General features: G+C 41.9%; 1 protein-coding gene across 3 annotated transcripts in view; it reads left to right on the top strand.

Moving 5' to 3' along the window:
* The window catches only part of CACNA1C (calcium voltage-gated channel subunit alpha1 C), a 485,027-nt gene that overhangs the window by 390,192 nt on the left and 74,665 nt on the right, over nucleotides 1–20,170 (top strand). For 2 of the 3 annotated variants that reach the window (XM_065626926.1, XM_065626927.1), the window contains exons 17-27: nucleotides 475–595; nucleotides 723–792; nucleotides 6,861–6,993; nucleotides 8,690–8,819; nucleotides 12,465–12,524; nucleotides 12,661–12,720; nucleotides 16,130–16,236; nucleotides 17,732–17,819; nucleotides 18,978–19,085; nucleotides 19,765–19,817; nucleotides 19,925–20,071. In XM_065626926.1, the coding sequence (XP_065482998.1) occupies nucleotides 475–595; nucleotides 723–792; nucleotides 6,861–6,993; nucleotides 8,690–8,819; nucleotides 12,465–12,524; nucleotides 12,661–12,720; nucleotides 16,130–16,236; nucleotides 17,732–17,819; nucleotides 18,978–19,085; nucleotides 19,765–19,817; nucleotides 19,925–20,071 (1,077 nt within the window). The remainder of the gene's footprint in view (nucleotides 1–474; nucleotides 596–722; nucleotides 793–6,860; nucleotides 6,994–8,689; nucleotides 8,820–12,464; nucleotides 12,525–12,660; nucleotides 12,721–16,129; nucleotides 16,237–17,731; nucleotides 17,820–18,977; nucleotides 19,086–19,764; nucleotides 19,818–19,924; nucleotides 20,072–20,170) is intronic. The other variant, XM_065626928.1, reaches the window with a different exon arrangement.

Raw genomic sequence — 20,170 nt, 5'->3', positions numbered from 1 at the left:
ATCTCTTGCACAGATCTTTCTGCTTCATCCTGCATGCTAGTCAGCAGGTTTCCCTGGCAAAACTTTGTAGGCAACCTAGTGGAAGTCCACAAGATATGGGTTGAAAATAGTTCATACCTTTGTCATTTGGTGAACAAAGAGATCTCTACTGATAGGCCTAGAATATGCATGTGCACAAACACACAGGCACATACTTTCCCCAAATGCCCATGCATACACACACACCCCAACCAACAGGCAAGGACATGCCATTGCGAAAGCTATAAAATAAAAGGGTGCTGTATACAATGAAATCAGACTCTTTGCTTGCAGATGAGGATGAGATGAAGCCACTGGTATGTAAGCTGGACTCAGAATGGACGTGCCAGCCAGCCAATCATTCTCCTGGTGTGTGCTATACTACATGAAGTTCCTGAAAGGGAAAAAGCTTTTCACATTTGTAACTCTTTGCTTTTTATCTTGTAAAATTGCTAGGACTGCTAGTCCTGAAAAGAAACAGGAGATAGAAAAAACAGCTGTGGAGGAGGAGACAAAGGAGGAGAAAATTGAGCTGAAATCAATCACTGCTGATGGAGAATCCCCGCCTGCTACCAAGGTAAGGTCTGCTGCCAGCTAGCACTATCTGTGCAGTGATGGCATGAACAGCTTGGATTTCTGAGGGAATGAAAACCCTCTGCCTTGTCTGATAACAGCTTTGCTGCTTCTCCTTCCTTTTCTGTCAGATCAACATGGATGATTATCAGCCCAATGAAAACGAAGAAAAGAGCCCATATCCCACAACAGAAGCTCCAGGTATATGTCTTCTTCCTCTTATCCTTGATTCAACAGAGAGAATCTCCAGTTTCTAATGCACATAAAGCCAAATTCTGGTAGCAGGTATGCTGAATGTGTAATGCTTTCATGACGGGACAGGATGATGTGCTTGCCTGTGTTTGAACAGGTGTGGACTTGGTCCTTTGCAGTCCCTATACTGATCAGTCGTATTTGATTTGGTTCTCTGTAAAGCTCTGTATTTGGAAATACGAAATCATATACAACAAATCCCTGTATATGAAAATATACAAATCCCTACAAATCAAAATATATGCATGACTTTGTTTTCAGTCTATTTTTTCATTACTCAGTGGTCAGGGAGACTCACAACAGATACTTATGAAAGGCAAAACGCTGAATGCTTTTCTGCAATTTTTTTCTCATCAAAAAAGAGAATGTGACTTATTAACAGAATTCTAAAGGCACAAGATCTTAGCCTAGAATTGGAAAAAAACCAAGCTAGAGCATCAGTTAGGCTAGTTTTCAAGTCAGTTGGACCTAATTAATTTCACCCTCAGATACATAAAAGGTTGGTTGAAGAAATCACAGAACTTAAAGCAGTTTTTCTTCAAGAGGTCCTGAATAGGGGGTGTGGTTGGGGCAGGATAATTATAAGCTACTCAGTTCAACTTCCATTATTGGAAAAGTGCTGGAACAAATGATTAAACAAACTATATGACTACAAGATAAGGAGATGACTAGCAGCCAACATAGATTTGCCAAGAACAAATCACGTCAAACCACCCTTATTTTCTTCTAAAAGGAGCTGACAAGACTTGTAGACAGGAGAAAATAAGTAGATGTCGTCATTGGCTTTGCTAAGGCTTCTTACTGTCTCTTATAACATTCTCATAAGCCAGCTAGAAAAACATGGTCTAGATGATTGGGAGAGAAATTGGTCAGATCCTTTATGTGCAGAGTAGTGATGGCCCAAGTGAGTTCAACAACCCAAGAGCCTGTTCCAAGTTCAGTTCAGTTCATTGTTAATGGCCTGAATGATGGAAGAGGGAATACGCTTATTATATTTGCAGATGACATAAAGCTAGGAAGGACAAGAAGCATGCTGGAGGGCAGCATTAGAATTCAAAAAGCTCCTGAGGAACTGGATAAATGGTCTAAATAAAATTGAAAGTGCCAAGCTCTGCACATAGACAGGAATAAACAACTCACAAATAAAGGATCTTAGGTGAGAGCTAATTAGGTAACAGTCCTTGAGAAAAAAAAATCTGAATCTTGTGATCACAAGCTCAACAGATGCCAGCAATATTTTGCTGTCTTTCAAAAAGCAAGTAGTGAGATTTATAAACAGTGAAAACATGACCCTTTAGTCCAGTTATGAGTTTCTTCTAGCTGGTCAGTGAAAGCTAAGCAGAGGAAAGCAATTGTTTTATTCTGTTCACAATTGATAAGATCTCATCTGGGATATCATATCTTATTTTGGGTGCTCTGCTTAGGAGAAGTGGGACTGAATTGGAAGAAATGTAAAAGAGCATAGTGAAAACAGTGCTAGTAGGAAGCAAGAACTAAGATTGAAAGAACTGTGGTATTTTGAACTAGGAAAGGCAGGAGGAACATCTTCAAATGCATAAAAGCCTGTTACAGGTAGGAGGGGAATTATCTCCATTATTAAGAAGTAACAGATTTAACATTCACACCAGAGGAGAATTTTCCAATGGTAAGGCTAGAAAAGTTCATGAAGATGGTTGTGGAAGCCCAGTGTCACTGAATGTTGTTAAGAACAGGTCAGAAAAACATCTGCCAGAAAAGGCTTAGGTATAATAATTAGTTGATCCTGGATTAGGAGAGGCATGAACCAGAGGGCCTTTTGTGATCCTTTCCTACTCTGCCCTTCCACTTTTCTACAATTGTGTAACAAGCTGTAATAAACACATTCTCTTCTATTCCATGATTCTCAATAAATGTTTGACAGTAGATTGGTGTAATAGGGTAAAAAAAAGACTTAAGAGTTCATTTTAAATAGACAGACAAGGATTTCAGACAAGCAAAAAGGAAAACTGTTCATTTCATTTGGTTTTCAGTACAAAAAATCCCCTCATTTGCGCTACTTGTATTCATCCGTATTTATAGCCCATTTATCAGGAATAGAGTGTGGTTCCAACACCACACAATACTGTTTTAACATTGCCTGGGGCACTTCACTCTGGCTTTAATCTTCCCAGAACCTCTGTAGGCACAGGCACTTACTGGACACACATCCCCAGTTGCTAAGGGGTTTGTGGGAGCCTTTAGTCAGAAGCACAAATCAAAACAGCTTGATACAGTTCTGTTTCTGCTTCTCAGCTGGCTTGATTTGCAGACCATTACATTTTTTGGAAGGTACAGTCACCTATATATCAAATTTAAGCCTATTGACAATAGAATTTTGTTTTAGTTACCTTCTGTGGACAGCTTATAAATAGTCCAGCATGTGAACTTTATGACAAAAACTACATCTACAATTTGTGTCATGGACACTTCATCTGCAGCTGTGCACAGGATTAGAGTGTGGAAAACTAAGTTAAAACACTTTTAACTCCTGCTTTGGGATGCAAATCCCTAGTTTGGCATACTTTTGAACAGAACTTAAAATCTGAATGGGTAGTCAGGTTTTCTCCTGTCTCCTAAAATATCTGAAATGTAAAGGGACCACATCTTGGTTATTTGCCATTGTATTTGCCATTTCTAAACAGGACTCTTCCCTGAATTGTTTATCAATTCTTTGTGAATAGTGAAGTTTGTCTCTAACAGCTCACAAAATTACCTGACCTCAGAGTTCATGGAAGTCAACTGCAAGGCTCAGATACAGTTAAGTTTTGTAAATCCCTTGTTAGTTCGGATTGACCATAGTCATCTATTCCATTCTACTGTATAAAGCTCAGAAATACCAAGGCCCTCTCATTGCTGATATGGTATGTCACATCTGCTGTGTGTATTCAGTTTTGGGGAACAAGGCTCCAGGGCTTTCCCTGGCATTAGCAAACAAGAATTTCCCAGTCTCCACGTGTACCCTGTCCAGCTCCCTTGTGGCCAACTGACCAGTTCAGAATCCTTCTGCTGATTGCTGTTCGGTCCAGCTGTGGCATGGGTGACGCCGTGCAGACATGAATGGCCCGTCTGGGAACACACTTTTTCTTGCCCACTTGCACATGGATCTGTTTCAGCTGTGCTTTGAGTGAAGCGCCCTATTGCTTCTTAGACACAGTCAGCTGGTTATACCTATTTTCTGTTTATGATTTAAGCTGTTGATGCCTGTGACCTCTCCATGACTCTGTACCATTCCATCCTGTGAAAACACCCTTGACCCTAAACTAGTGTTCAGAAACAATTTGAAATGCTCACTTCATTTCTTTTCCCTTTATTCTTTTGACCTACCTTGCTCAATCTCCTATTCGTTTCCTCTGTCTCAGCCAGTTTTCTCAATAACCTCTTCTGACTCTATTTGCTACACAGTGTTGCTCTTAGCTCCCAGAATAGTCTGTGTACTTGCAGCTCATCAGATCACCTATCCCCTTTGTTGGAGTGAGGGAGTAGTTCTTCCAGAGATTTGTGTACACTAGAAGGATTATTAGGATGATATGTTTATTATAGGAAGACAGGGCGCTAGTCTTGCAGTCTAGTACAGAAACGGACAAAGAATTCAGAATGTCAGACGAAGGTAAAAGCTTGAGATGATTCATGGAAGCTTGAAGCAAAGCAATGTCCTTACACAAGAGTTCTGGTCTTTGTACAGTAAAAAAAAAAAAAAAATCCTCATCGTCAAATGTTTCACTGATGCTGCACTGTAGCCTGTGTGTGCTTATAGTTTCACAACCAAAGGACATCACCATTCTAACGAAGCATAATTCAAGATGACAGTCCCAGATTTGAATTCCCTTGAACTTTAAGAGAGTAGAAACTTAGATCTGAACTTGGCAGCTCTGAGTCATGTTTCTTTAGGATTTTGTGGCACGCTTGACGAGAAGGGTCACTTTAAACACAAATATACCTTAGGTACAGAAAACAGTCAAAGAACAAGTATTGGTTTGCAGTCAATGTACTGCCCACCCCATATGTGAACACCATGTTGGCCTTTGCTCCTATGGAAGCTGACAACTGTGCAACTTATGGTTTCTGTGTGCAGGTAGATAGCTTAGGTAGTGACGTAAGCTGAGGCTGTAATCATTTTATTCTTTTCATATTTGGGCTTCACTGTTTCCTTACTTCTGTGCCCTAGACCCTACTTTAAATGAAATATATTTAGAACATCATTTTTTTTCTAGTGCTAGGGAACTGAACATGTTTTCCATTCTGAAGGTACATGTGATTGCCAGAATCATTAATATATTTCTTACTATATGGCAAACATAAGAAAAAGAAGAGAGGATAAATATTGTTTATGGTCCTGATCCTTCTGCTAAGACCCCATTTTCCTGAGGTGTTGTTCCATACCCATTTGAAAGCGGTTTTTTAAGCATTCCTTCAAGTAAAAGAATGATCTAATAGTGAAGGCACAGAAAAGGGACTCAGAATGCTAGTTTTTTTTAAGTAAGGGCTCTCAAGTATTTTATGTGATCATGGGCATTGGTATTTTGGACTGTTAAAGAAGAAAAATAATTTTCTTACTTCAGTCATTGTCAGCCCATTCCAAAATCTATAGATAAAAGATGCAAGTGCAAAGTATAGTAATATTGTATAAATATGAGTATTAACATTAAAACCAATTTTACAAGTACCATACCACAAAATACTTCTGAAAGAATGCTTCTTCGATACAGCCTGTAGAAAGAGTATTATAAAGTATTAATGTATTACAACATAAAATTGAGCTGTTAAAAAATAGACCAGCTTAAAAAGTAAAAACTCTATATACCAGCTCAAACATCCAAAAATTTATCAAGAATATTTGAGCTGAACTCTTGCTACCAGAAGTATAAAGAAAGAATCCTATTTGCATGCAATAGTGCCACACATTGAAAAGGACACTTTTCTCCTGTTTCCAACATCTAGATTAAGATCTCTGCTGATTCATCTGTTCTTTCTGATGTGTCCATTACTAGATCAAGTACAGTACCTGACCCTAAAGGAACAGGCTCTTACTGGAATTCATCTCACTTTATGGATTCAAGATAAACCTTTTAACTACAGTTTCCTCCTTTGCATTGGCTGGAGGATGAATCAGTTGCATCTAACTTGTCATTCTCCCTTCTTAAAATATTTTTCCCTGTCTTGCTGATTAAGTGAGAGGATTGGGATCTTTAAAATAGCAAAATTGTATCTTGTCATGTACACAAGAGCATCTGACTTCAGAAGGTAGAAGAAATCCCCAAAGGTGGAAGGTTCTCTTTCACATACCACTTAGCCCACGTCTCTGGGTTTTTTTCCTTGAGGGTGCTCACTGATCTGCACAGTGCCTGGAGATCTGCTCCATAGGCATCAGGTTTGAGAGTCTCAGCCTTGTTCCTGCCCTTTCAATTTTCCCCCCACTGAAGTACGGAAAGGGACAATGTTAAGAATTTCTGATTGGTGTAGTCAAAGTGCCCATGCCCCATGGTTGCTTTGTGGTATACATGCATTCATCCAGACGATCCCAGATGGACAGTGGCTCCATGGAAAGACTGTTGTTTTGCTCTAGAAACCAGAAAACCTAGCAGAGATATAATAATGGTCATCAAGTGTGTAAAAGCCTTCTGAAAGAGGAAGGGAATTCTCTATTTTCTGTGCCCATGGAAAATAAGAAAAGAGATAATGGATTTAGACAACAGCAAGAAATATTTAAGTCAGTCATTAGAAGAAGCCTTTTTTTCCAGAAGGGGTGTGAAACATCTGAAGAGACTGTTGTGAGGATATTGTGGGTTTACCAGCCTTAGTGGTTTTATGTAGAGACTGACCAATATCTGCCAGAGCAGTGGATGCTGTCTTGGAGAAAGGAAGTGGACAAGGAACCTCAAGCTTTCATCATACTATTTCAATGAATCTTAATTTTTAGCTCTAGTTATGACGGGGACAAATGCCCCGGCACTCAAAAATAGGTTGTATTTTGCATTAAAATACAAAAATGCTTCTTGCAGCAGAGGAAGATGAGGAAGAACCTGAGATGCCTGTTGGCCCTCGGCCTCGCCCGATGTCTGAGCTGCACCTCAAGGAAAAGGCTGTGCCTATGCCTGATGCCAGCGCTTTTTTCATCTTCAGTCCTAACAACAGGTATTTAAGAGACTGCTTAGCTGGAACAAGGAGATGGACAGCAGGTATCCCTTTCACATTAGGCCCCGAAGGTTATGCGGTGCAGAGCTCCCTTCCAGCAGTTCATACCAGAGACCCTCTTGACCAGCCTCTCCTTCAAAGGCCCTGGCATGCAATCCTCATGAAAGCACAACTGTAGGGAGAACCCTGACAATATTCAATGGGAGCTCATTGCACTTGCAAGCCTGATTAAAGACACAAGTCATGAAAGCTTTGGAATTAAGGGACTTGGAGGCAAGACAGTAATTGGAATTACCCAACATGTTCAGGTCCAAATTACAAGCAAGTCATCATGCAATCAGTCGCACGTGAGGTAGGAGCTTCCTGTCCTAATGGCTGCTCAAAATCCACTCCCAGTAGGGAGTTCATGTGTCTCTGCTCATTCCTACGCATCAAGAATGAGCGTACAGGAAAAGGGAAAAGGAGGTTAAGAGCCCATAGCTCTGAGAGGAAGCTGAAAAGAATTATTCTCCTCTCACACTCTTCCCTCAGGCTCCTGAGGGAAGCCTGTGGCTTCACGTTGCCTCACCTGTCTTTCCAACACAGATGTGTGAGACCAGCACTGTGAGTGGAGGGCTGAGCTGTGACACAGAGAGGAATATATCTTTCCAAGGGTGCAGAAATGACCTCACAGCCCAGTGGTCTGTGCAGTTCCATGTAGCCCAGCATCTCCCTTGGAGGCTTGGCCTCCCACCACAGCCCCAAAGTAAGGCAGGGCTGTAAAAGCACAATTGAATTCAGAGCCAGTGTTTCCACAGCAGGGCTTGTGCCACTCCTCCTTGGATATGTGCAAGAGGGAGGGACTGCTCATGATTGGGACTCATGGACTCTAATGCCAGCTTTGCCACCCACTCACTGTCACTTGTTGAAGAAGTAAATTAACCTCTGCAATCATCTGTAAAATTGCTATAATAGGAGCTTGGAGGCTTTACAGCCAAAAGTAGAGCTAAATAGATTAATGAAGTGCCTCTAGAATTATGCATAGGACTGCTATGAGGTTTAACTCCTCGTATCCTGATACCAACATACAGAAGGTAAAATGGTCTCCAGTAAGCATGCTGCTGTTTGATGGGAGACTGCTACTTCTTTACCTGCTAGTTTCCCACTAAGAGCACCCTACATGGCATGATGTGCTCCCAGAAGCCCTTTGCAAACAGCAGTCTGCCCTATATCCATTTGGCCAGGTCTGTGCCTTGTTAATAAGGTAAATCCCCCATAGCTCCTGCTCAGTGACACTCTAGCCCCGGCTCGGAAAGACGCTGGCCACCTCAAAGCCTGTTTCTGCTGCTTTCCCCCTAAATGAATGGGGAATGGTTCCGTGAATGAAAGCAAGGGATATAATTTTGGATTGGCAGGTTTCAGACCATATCTAAATCACGAAAGGCCCTGTCAGGAGGGAGCGACTGCTCTCCATTCAAATGCATGGAGCGTGAGTCCTGCAGGCAGCCCATCACTCCGTGTCACTACATGAGGTGGAGAGACAGGGCTGCCCAGCGCCCAGCAGGGCCAAGCGCGGCTGCCTGGGCCATCGTTCTCCCTGCTGCTCTGTGGAGCAATCCTCCAGGGCCAGTCCTGCCGGCAAAAGAGGAGGGGGAACTGTTTCCCAGGCCTTGCTGTTCTCTGAGAGATAAAGTTTTGCCTCTCCTCTCTCTTGCAGGTTTCGTGTCCACTGCCATCGAATCGTTAACGATAACATTTTCACCAACCTGATCCTATTTTTCATCTTGCTCAGCAGCATCTCTCTGGCAGCTGAGGACCCCGTCCGACACCTCTCCTTTAGGAACCAAGTATGCTTCCCATCCTGTGTATTATAAGTGTGGTACAAGCAGGTCGTGAGTTGAAGCCAGGAAAGGCAGAAAAGACTGCATCAGAGGTTTTGGGAGTGACTGTCTTCCCAGATTTGTGCCTTTTGTAGCCTGCGTGTGAAATAACTGGGTTTTGCAGGGAACACGAGTTAGTGCAGAATTTGGCCTCTAGTTCATTTCAGAAGCATGTGTAGGGGGAGGAATGACAGGAGGCTGAAGCAAAATTATTGTTACCTGGGATTAAGGCATTAGAAATGGTCTGTCAAAACATCGATTGGGATACAGATAGTTCTAATTCGGGGGATTTGCAGGTTCCCTTTGGAACATTTGCTCTCCTGCCACATCCTCTCTTTTGAACTAAAAAGCCCAGGGCCTGATTTTCACTTTGTTCGCACTGGTGTAAATCAGGAGTAACATTCTTGACTTTGCTGCAGTCAGTCTGGGGGAAATTGCTGTCATCAAGGTTAGAATCAGACTATTTGAATGCAAGCTGCAAAACTCTCATTAAATTTGAGATAATCCTCAGAAAATATGCTGTGCTCTTCTCCCCACCAGCCTAGGGGAAGGAAAAGAAGGCATTCAGCACACAGATACGTTCTTACCCTATTTCCTGATGGTTCTTATTAGCCTTTTGAAACGTTCAGTGCTCCCTTAGTTTTGCCAGTGGTTGTTTCTATTATTCTGGGGTCATTGCAGAAATCAGAAGAGTCTGCAGCTATATGTGAGACTTCTGATCCCTACTGTGTGCAGTGGAATTCTGGTAACTTTATGCTGGGAGAGCTTGCTAGGCTTAAAGAGTAGGAAATTTTGTTGTTGTTTAATAATGAAACCCTTATTTAATGCTCAGTATTCTACCTCCCTGAAATGTCTTGTCCTGAGCATACATTTAAACACACATGCGCACGCAGAGGGGGCTTTAACAGAGGTTTATTTCTGAGCTCATCTCATAGTTGCTTTGCATTTCATCCTGAAGGAGGGTACTAAATAATACGGTTAAACCTGTACCACCAATGACCCGTTTGTGCACGGCTGAGTGTGCACACCACATAGGGATAAATGTATGTCAATATGTATTAGCACTATAGCATGTCAGCTGACATATGGGATTCTGACATGCCACAGAAGCTGCCACAGAATCTGTAGCAGAGAGATTTAAATCAGGGAAAAAAGTAATCAAAGCTGGTTGTCCTGGATAAAAGAGCTGAAGGCTTGGGGTAAAGTGTTGTCTTGTGTATTTGAAGCCACCGATGTTGCATGAAAATCTGTGTTTAATTTTTGCAGGTCCAGATGTTTAAAATGTATCATACCAGGGGACACTGACAAGATGTTTAGGTTGCAAATGTGGGCTGCCTTTGCACTTTGACAGTAGAACAATAAAATTGTGTCCTGCCCTGTGCCCACATAGAGGCCTAGGAGGGAAAAAAAGCAAACTAACTGCCTCTACCTTCACGCTGGGACAACACAATCGGGCATTAACCTGTGCACAAGGACTCATGTGGACTAGTGCTGCTGTTGACACCAACTGTTGCAGAGCAAGAAGACAGGAACAGAGAGAACCTCCTCCAGCAAGGGCTTAGCAAAGAGTCTTGGACACTGCTTCTGTCCTGGGGTGGGCTAGTGGCTGCATCTTTCTTGTGTCACACAGGGCTCAGGCAGCAAGTTTTTGGAAGTACCTCCCCAGTCTAATAAAACAGCCTTCAAAGCCCAAGCAAATCCTGAGACTTTATGTGCTTGCAATATTCTCCTGTTTGCATCTTGGCAAGGTGTTAGTTGATTTTAATATATTGTAGACTAAATTCATATTTAGTTAATAATAAATATGCCTGCAGATAAATGTTACTGCCTGCACAGGAGGAGCGATGATCGTTTTCATTAGGGGAGATTTCATTTATAAGGGACCTCCTTACTAGCTGCAGCTTTGAGGCCACATTCACCACTATGCTCTAGCTGCTTTGCAGTGCTCTGGTGATGTAAAGCAGCTGCAGGTACAGCTTAATCATCCACTTTAATCAAGTTTATGGCTGCTTTATGTTGGTGGAGTCAGGCAAAGCAGCTTGAGAGTACCCATGAATCTGGTCTGTTGATTATAAAACTATTCAATTGATATGATAAGCCAATGTGTGGACCTACAAGGCAGCAATGCGAGGGGACATTTTCAGTTATGTGTAAATTAATATAGGATGAAATTGAGATCTGTCCATCATTGAAATAACCCTTTTTTAATTCTCTAAGTTGCAAAAATTGATAGAGCCCAAGACAGCCTTGAAGTGAAAACAACTTGGGGTCAAAAATTGAGCAGTGACCTAAAGAATTTTAAATTACACAGTAGAACTAAGTGATACATCCCCCCCAATTTATACTCGGTGTTTGCAAATTAGTTTAGATACAGATCATGCTTAACTAATGCAATCTAAAATAACCCTGTGGTTTGCAGTAGCTACCTCACTGCCTATAGCATACCAAGCCACAGGAATCTAGCCACCTATAAATCTGAGTTAGGGTATGGGCATTGAGATACAATAAACGCTTGTGGAATGGGACAGGGGACTTAACTGTTGTATATTTGTTAGCATTTTAGCAATTAAGGTTTAAATTTCACCAATGATCTGTTTTGCACAGCTACCATATATCCGCCTTCTGCTTTAGAACTTGGTTAAGCTAAAACAACAGTAATCCAAGGGCACGATACTTCTGATTTTCACCATTTGTAGTGTAGGTAATGTTAAAAATGTTTGGGATATTGAAATATGTTGGAAAAAGAGACTTCAATTCTGGTCCCATTAGTCAATGAGAAAATTCCTACTTGCTTTTGCGGAACATCAATTGATCGGCAGTGAAAGATGTTTCCGTCCTTGATGCTGTTACTTTGAAAATCACTTTACACTTCCAGAGTTGCTGTTGCTTTCTGTGACACCCTAGGGCCACTTTTTGTGGTCTGCTATGCATGCCACCAGCATCCCCATCACCATGTCTGAGTTTATGGGAACTGCAAGTGTTTCAGCTTGCCTGTTATCCAGGATGCCATTAGAAAGATGCAAGATCTAAGTTGGGCACCTTTAGCACACAACCAAATTATGCTTGCAATACAAGTGCTGGGATTCTGTTCAATTGGCAGAGTCTTTGTTATTCATCCTAATCCAGGGCAAATCAGGATAGAGAAAAAAAATAGCTAGAGCATGAATTTGCAGTTTGCTTTTCTTCCTTTGCGAGAGGCACAGAACAAGCCTGAATGGAAGTTAATAAGAAGGAATCTCATGTTTTCCACTGAGAGACCAGGCGTCCTTGTATTCTCAGTTTGAAAGCCTATTTGGGAAAACCCTGGAATTGTCTGTTCTTTATCAGATTTAAAAAAAAAATATCCCACAGCAACAACCAAAAAGTTATTTTGCTTCTAGTGCCCTCATGGGATTGTAACTGAGAAAACATTTCATGTAATGTGCTTCTTGTCCTCTGTGCCAGGACCTTCACTGTATTCAACAGGACATTGTTACAAAACCATTTCCTATATAGTCCTCCTTGTTCCCTTGTTAAAAGACATATGTATTTGATTTTGAACTGTGATTTTCCCATTCAAGTGATCAGTCACTGATCTACCCTCCCCGCTCCTATTCCCTTTTGTTTTTACAGATTCTCTTTTATTTTGATATAGTTTTTACTGTCATTTTCACCATTGAAATTGCTCTGAAGGTAAAGTGCCCATCTTCTCTACCATTACCTGTTCACAAGCTTACTAGTTTTCTGCCACTATCTGTTGCTAACACACACGCCTGTTTGTTCCTGGGTCACACTCAGTACCACTAACCCGATTGTGCTTATTTTTCAGATCCTAGGCAATGCAGACTATGTCTTCACTAGTATCTTTACATTAGAAATTATTCTTAAGGTAACCAATCTGAGCAATACACTTGTTTTCTTCTTTCTTTCTTTCTTTCTTTCTTTCTTTCTTTCTTTCTTTCGCTCTCTTTTTCTTTTGTGTTCTTTTTTTTTTTTAACCCTGTTATTATTTCTGCACAAAGGATTGTTTATCTTTTGATTTTATTGTTTTGGTAGTTGCTTACAGAGTCTTCTGTGAAATTCTGATATTCAAACTTGTAATTCAGCACCTGTATCAAAACAATGCATTCTAGGGGAATCACAATGAAAGGATGATCTTATTGGGAAAAGCAAGAGGGGACCAAGAAAAAGGCCATCACCCCATAAATTTCAAAACAAGGATTTGTTTGCTGTGCAAGGAATCATGAGCACATACACTTCTTCTTACACATGCTAACACCCAAAGAGCAAATCTCTGTTATGCACAAGTCATGAGGCCAGACCAGACATCAGCCAGTGACTTCTGTAAGGTTATAGGGTGCACAGTCAAGTAGGAAGCAGGAAACACAGTGCAGGAGCTCACTTTTTAGGTGTGGAGAGGTAACCACGAGTACAAATCACTGACACACCGATGACTGTAGCTGCAAATGAATATTGTTGCATTGCCTGTTTGAAACCTGGCTTCCCTTTTCCAAGGAACATGCTCTATACCAAGTGAAATGTGCAGGAGAATGGTTTAGCTCCGAAGAAAGTAAAAATAGGCTGCCTTGTTCTTAACTCTAATTTTCCCAAATTGGTAGGCTAATAATTTAAATAACAGTAATTGAACAAAGTTCTGGCTTTCTAAATGCTAGGTTCACTTGGCAGCTTGATTTTTTTCTCAGCAAGCCAGTTTTAAGTGCTGGCAGGCAGTACCTTAGAGTTGTTCAAATCTTGCAGTTCAAGACCCTAATAACAGTATCCATACTGAAGGCTGACAAGCAGGGTGGCCCCTACATATTTTTGTAGAGAAACATGATTTTCGATATGACTTAAAATCACTAAAGACATAATGTTCTCCAAAGAGTTGTACATATTATGCTTGTGTCAATGTGCATCTGTGTTTACACAATAAATCTGAACATGCACATACGAAATGGCTGATCAAAAAAGCCTGTCAAAAAAGGAAAACCTCTCAACAGCAACATTTAAAAATTAAACCATGGTTCAAGGCACATGTTTGAACTTACAATTACTAATTCTGCTCCCACTGAAGCAAATGGTAATGCTCCTAATGACTTCAGTGGAAGCAGAACCCAACCCAACCCATTGGCCTATTGCTGTTTACGTCAGGGACTGCATAGTACTTGAGCCTTCCAGATGTCCTCCTGTTAACTTCAGTGGATTTATGTCAACACGCCTGGATATTCTCTGAGTTCAAGTGGGAGAGGAGTGCAAGGACTACAAATGTTTAAGAAATTCTTCTGTTCTTATCTTGTCAGTTCCTGCCTCACGAGTTGCTTCATTTCTCAGTGCGTTTCTCCACTACCTTGCATGGAGCACAATGTTTTGCACAACAGCAAAGTTAGTGTAAATGATAAGAAAAAAAAGAATAAATGTAGGTTCAAGGCTGTAGAGAAACAAGCATCACCTGCCCTTGTGTTGCTGATGACACCTGCAAGCCTCACACTGCCATGGTGGAGTCTGGCAAATGTTAGCAAGGTGACCACCAAGGTTTTTTAATGGGCATCCTAAATGCTTATTCAATGTCCCAGTTGGGATGCAGACATAGATTATACACTCTTTGAGAGTCTCTTCCAAGATAACAAAATCTCTCAACAGGCTTGAGAGAACAACAGTTTGTATAGAACTTAAACTCAGCAGAGCTTCCCCTCCTGATTTCAATGGTGTCTCCTTTCTTTCAAGACTGCCATACAAAATCTAACCAGTAAAGGGTATCTTTACCACCTTTGTTATGGCAAGAACCCCTCCCTGCTTCCCCAACTGAATGTGTCTATAAGTATAAATTCTAACCCAAGAACAGAGTTTATACTTCCTCCCCTTCTAAGTTCTGTCTGGCGGATTGATAGTCAGTTCCCTGATGTCATGGATGTTTGGTGAAAAAAATAATCTGATATACCATGTGCCCTTCCTCCCTCCTCTGAATAAAGTCATCACAGGTAGGCATGGCTGGAGATCACTAGCAGGTACACCATCCTGGGCTATTTGCAGGAGCTGGAAAACTCCAGTTTGAATTTCTAGTTCACACTTCTCAGCTGGGAGTCTGGCTAGAGCTCATAATTGATGAACAGTCTCATGCTGTTATAATACTTCAGACATCTAACTTAGATGAGATCCAGAGGACCAACTTTAGAAGCCTGTGTTCCTAATCCAGATAATGGAGGACCATTAGCAGTTGTGGGGATGGGGTTTCTCCAAAGCAGCTACATTAGATTGCTCACTGAGTCTCAGGTAGGTGGTACAAATACCCCCATCACCTCACCCTTTTCGACCATGCCAGACTCTTTTAGTCACTTTCTGTAACTAAACTCAGTCTAAAATTCAAATTCTGAGTTCAGCAGTGTTTAGGTCTGACATTGTGGCTGAGACCCATTTCTGTTTACACTGTCACTTAATCCAATTCTGGAACTGTGACATCCTCCTCAAGGCCAGCAGATATTCAATACCCTTTCATACCCAGATGGGGCGGAGAGTCCCTTGTGAAATATTTAACATTTCTCCCTTCCTCTGCTGGTTGATGTTCATAATAATTACCTTCACAATGAAACCACTCTGTCTCAAGGAATCTTACCTTGGGCTTTGTGAGGAAAATTCAATTGCTTCTAGAATAAAAATGGAGGAAGCTGGATAGGAAAAGGGGTACAGGATTGAGCTGAATGGAAGGAGCAAACTGAAGACAGCAGGAGTTCCTCCTGTTGCTTCAGTTCAGCTCTAAAGCATCAAGTCCCTGAGGGATTCTGCTTTTTCTTCACAGAGGGAAGAGAGCTCAACTGTCTACTGCAGCTGGCCTAAGCATTGAAAAACATTACAAAAGAGCCTTTTTTATGTTATTTTTTTATTCAATTTAGCTAAAGAAGCCTTTATATAATACAATCATCATACTCACAAGTGTCCTCTGCCATTGAAGAAAAAGGGAAAAACATATGATTGCAAAGAATAGTTTTTGCAAACAGTCATTCTGCTGCTTTGCTGATTCTAAATGTTACGTACTTTATGCACTCAAAGTGCCTGTTTTCCCCACTGAACCTAGTATTGGCTTTCCCTAGTTAGGTCTTTCGTGTTTATCTTACTGTCTTTTTCACTCTCTTTTCTTTCAATGGGGACTCAACTTCCCCTTTGGGGTCTGGGGGTAAATTGTCTGCTATGTTAGAAATACTGCCCCTCCCCAGTTATATAGTCTGAGCACAACCAGATGGGTTTGGTTTCTGAACAGATGCTAATGGCAAAGTGTGGTTTTGTCTTCATGTGCCTTCCTGCAGATGACCGCATACGGGGCTTTCCTCCATAAGGGTTCCTTCTGCAGAAACTATTTCAACATCTTAGACCTGCTGGTGGTCAGCGTTTCTCTCATCTCCTTTGGGATCCAGTGAGTGCGCTATTTTCAACTGACTGGTTTTGGGGGATCGTAGGGCCAGGTCGGGATGTGATGCCTCCGGGTAAGATTTTTCTCATGAGCCTGGAGGTATTTTTCTCAGATGATTCAAGACCATTAAAATTCATCCCCAAGAGGGGAGGTAATAACTGGGAGATGCTGCACTAGTGACCTGAAGGGGGGATCTTCCAGAAAGAGCAAATGAGAACAAGAAACTTGGTCCGTTGGGAATCATGACACTTAGCTTTGTTTCAAGATCTCTGATTCACTGTATCTATTCCATACAGTTAAGTGACTTACTGTTCCCTCCTAGACCTCTCATGACCTCTTTGCAAAACGGGGTGATAATCTTTTGCTACTTACTAAGATGTTGTGGGTCTTGGTCAATGGATGACCATCAAGTGCTTGAAGAGCTGTGCAAGGATCTGCAGAGTACTGGTGGCAGCAACAGTCAATCCCGCTTCTGTCATACCACTTTGTCTTGGTTGATCTGTTAATTTGCTCAATAAGTTTATAGTTTACTTGACTATGTGGAACTCTGTGTGTCAGATAGGGAGTTTCCTAAGTAATATCACATCTGATAAGAAATAAGCTCCCTATTGTTACCACGACAGGTTAGCAGCTCACATATGTTATGTTCCAGAACTAAGTCAAGCAGAAGGATTTGTCAGGTCCATCGGGCTTTCAGTCAAGGTCTTAAGAATGGTACAGCGCTTGTTTTGACCTGCTATTTCTTTCTTACAGACCTAGCTGGACTCTTAATATGTTAGCAAAAAACTGTTCCCAAAATCAGTAGGAGGGCCTGATGTCATATGGCATGGAGAAGATTCTCAGTCAGAGTTTTAATCTGTGAAGATGCAGAGAACTCTGTTGTAGTACAGAAGTTATGTTTGGCACTTAAAATCAAGTACAGAAGTCATCCTAATCAATTCAGTGGGAGTTTCCACATCCTTAAATTTATGTACACACTTAATTGATTTGCAAATCAGAGGCCAAACACATTGCGGGATCAAACTGAAAGTGGATGGTATACCTTTAATGCTGGAGTCACCTGGAGTTTCCACTCTTCTATGAATATTTCAGTAGAGTGCTTCTTTGAAGCTTATCTGAAAGTGTCTTGTGGTGACTACATCTTGGCACAATTTCCATATCATAGACATATACAGAGTATTTGGCAGAGTATTTGCTCTGCTTAAGAAAATACCCCGCCCATGTTCTATTGCCTTCATTAATACAGCAGAGATAGTGAAAGCCAGGGGAATGTATACTTGAGCATGCTCAGATCAGGAAACAAGACCAATGAAGTTAACACCAGAGAGTAGTTTCCTTATTCCTGAAGTGCCATAGCAAAGAGTTGCCTCTCTAACTATCCTAAGCACTCTAAGGCTATGTAAGGTTTCAAACAAGAAAGAGTGTATGAAATCCATCTGCCCTCACAGCACATCCCCTATATCCTGTATCTCTCAAACCTTCTCATACTTTCTTCCAGGTCCAATGCCATCAATGTGGTGAAGATCCTGCGTGTTCTGCGAGTCCTTAGACCACTGAGGGCCATCAACAGAGCTAAGGGACTAAAGGTTAGGAGAGTTTCAATGCATTGTGTAAACAGTAAACTCAACTTGTTTCAGGCTACAAGGACTTCTGCAGTGGTTTGAGTAGTGTTTCAGCAGAATCACAGAATGTTTTAGGTTGGAAGCGACCTCTAGAGATTGTCTTGTCTGACAACTGTGCTCAAACAGGGCCACCAAGAGCAGGTTGCCCAGGACCATGCCCAGATGGTTTTTTAATACCTCCAAGGAGAGAGACACCACAGCCTCTCTGGGCAACTTATTCCAATGTTCCGTCACCCTCACAGTAAAAAAAGTGTTTCCCAATGTTCAGATCAACCTCCTATGTTTCAGTTTGTGCCCATTGCCTTTTGTCCTGTCGATGGGCACCACTGAAGAGAACCTGGCTTTGCCTTCTCTGCACCCTCCCTTCAGGTATTTGTATATATTGATAAGATCCCCCAAGAGCCTTCTCTTCCCCAGGCTGAACAGTCCCAGCTCTCTCAGGCTTATCTCATGGGACAGATGTTCTAGTCCCTTAATCATCTTTGCAGCCCTTTGCTGGACTCCCTCCAGTAGATCCATGGCTGTTTTATACTGAGGAGCCCAGAACTGGACTCAGTACTCCAGATTTGGCCTCACCAGTGCTGAGTAGAAGGGAAGGATCACCTCCTTCAACCTGGTGGAAGTACTTTGCCTAATGCAGCCCAGGATACCATTCGTCAGCTTTGCAGAGAGGGCTCATGTTCAACTTGGTGTCCACTAGGACACCCAAGCCCTTTTCTGCCAAGCCACTTTCCAGATGGCTGGCCAGACATCACCACTGAGGTTAAATGATGTAGCTTGCAAGGTTTACAGATGGGCACACAAGCCTATTTTAATGTAGCATTGCTGTATTAGATAAATTCTTTCCTGTGGGGCTGGTGGGTGCCCAGCTATGAAAGTCAGTGCTGCTGGAAGTTTCAGAGAGCTGAGCTCTGGTATTTTGCTATCCCTTTCTGCCTGCTTCTAAGAGTATGGTGAGGAACGTAACAAGTTGGTTTTCTCTCCCTTTTCCTGAGACATTACTTAATGGGCAATAGTTAAATGAAATTATTTTATTTGTATTTTTAGTCTTGAGCTTCTCCCTCAGCCAGAGCAGCTCAGAACAATCCCGCAAGTTACTTTGTTCCTATCTTCCATTTGCAGCATGTGGTCCAGTGTGTGTTTGTCGCCATTCGAACCATCGGAAACATTGTGATTGTCACCACTTTGCTGCAGTTCATGTTTGCCTGCATTGGAGTTCAGTTGTTTAAGGTAAAACCATTGGGCCCATTCATTCATCCATTACCCTGAGCTGTATTACGGAGTGGGAAGAAAAATAGCATGAAGAAGCCTGAAGGGGGATGGAGTCTTCTGTGTAAAAGGCGAAATGTTTGGGGAACTATTAGTGTTACCTGGGCTCCTGTTACCAGTAGTTCACCAAAACTGCATGAGGCATATTCAGAACTCCTGCCCTTCATCTGTAACCGTAAGAAATCATCAGTTAACATCAGTAACTTCCTTCTTCCCTAAATAACTTGTGGCATGACTTAGTGCCAGGGAGGTGAAGGGGGCTGTTCTAAAGGATTAGTACTTACAGGAATGGGCATGGCAGATAATCATGGGAGGTTATTAATTCACTTATTTATGTCTGCTTTTATTTCTTTGCCCTTCACCACGCTTCTGACAACTAGTGTTCTGCAGCACTCAGTGGTCATGCGCCTCAGGACGTACACATAAAAGTACTGTCCAAGCAGATGAAAGCCTGTGCTCTGAGCTACCCAGGTGCAGGCAACTCTCAATCCAGTTTTCTCATATCTACCTGCAAAAGAGCATGTAAACATACTCATAGTCAATTAAACAAGCAGTAAATGCAGTTTCCTTGCTACATGATCTGCCCTAACCCTTGCACTGTCAGGAAAGGAAGCTTCATCACTCTTTCTTCCTTTTCAAGGGCAAGCTGTACAGCTGCACTGATAGCTCCAAGCAGACAGCAGCAGAATGCAGGTGGGTCTGACCTTTCCCAGCTAGCCCCCTTCACTGTCCACCCTCTCTCAGGCCCTCCTCCTGGAAGTGCAGTTCTGCCATGTTCTCTCTCTGCTCTCCATCCACAGAGGGTACTACATTACATATAAGGATGGTGAGGTCAACCAGCCAATGATACAGCCTCGGAGCTGGGAGAACAGCAAGTTTGACTTCGACAATGTCTTGACTGCCATGATGGCCCTCTTCACTGTTTCAACCTTTGAGGGATGGCCAGAGTGAGTGCTTCTTGGACCGATGCAACACTAGCAATGTCCTCATTCATTTCAAAAGAGAAAATTCAAATGCAGAGCATAGTCTTTCTCATTCTAAGTATT

This window comes from Caloenas nicobarica, chromosome 1 (assembly GCF_036013445.1).
Source record: "Caloenas nicobarica isolate bCalNic1 chromosome 1, bCalNic1.hap1, whole genome shotgun sequence".
Classification (NCBI taxonomy): domain Eukaryota; kingdom Metazoa; phylum Chordata; class Aves; order Columbiformes; family Columbidae; genus Caloenas; species Caloenas nicobarica.
Note: the sequence above shows the minus strand (reverse complement) of the source record. Positions and strands in the feature narration are given on the sequence as shown.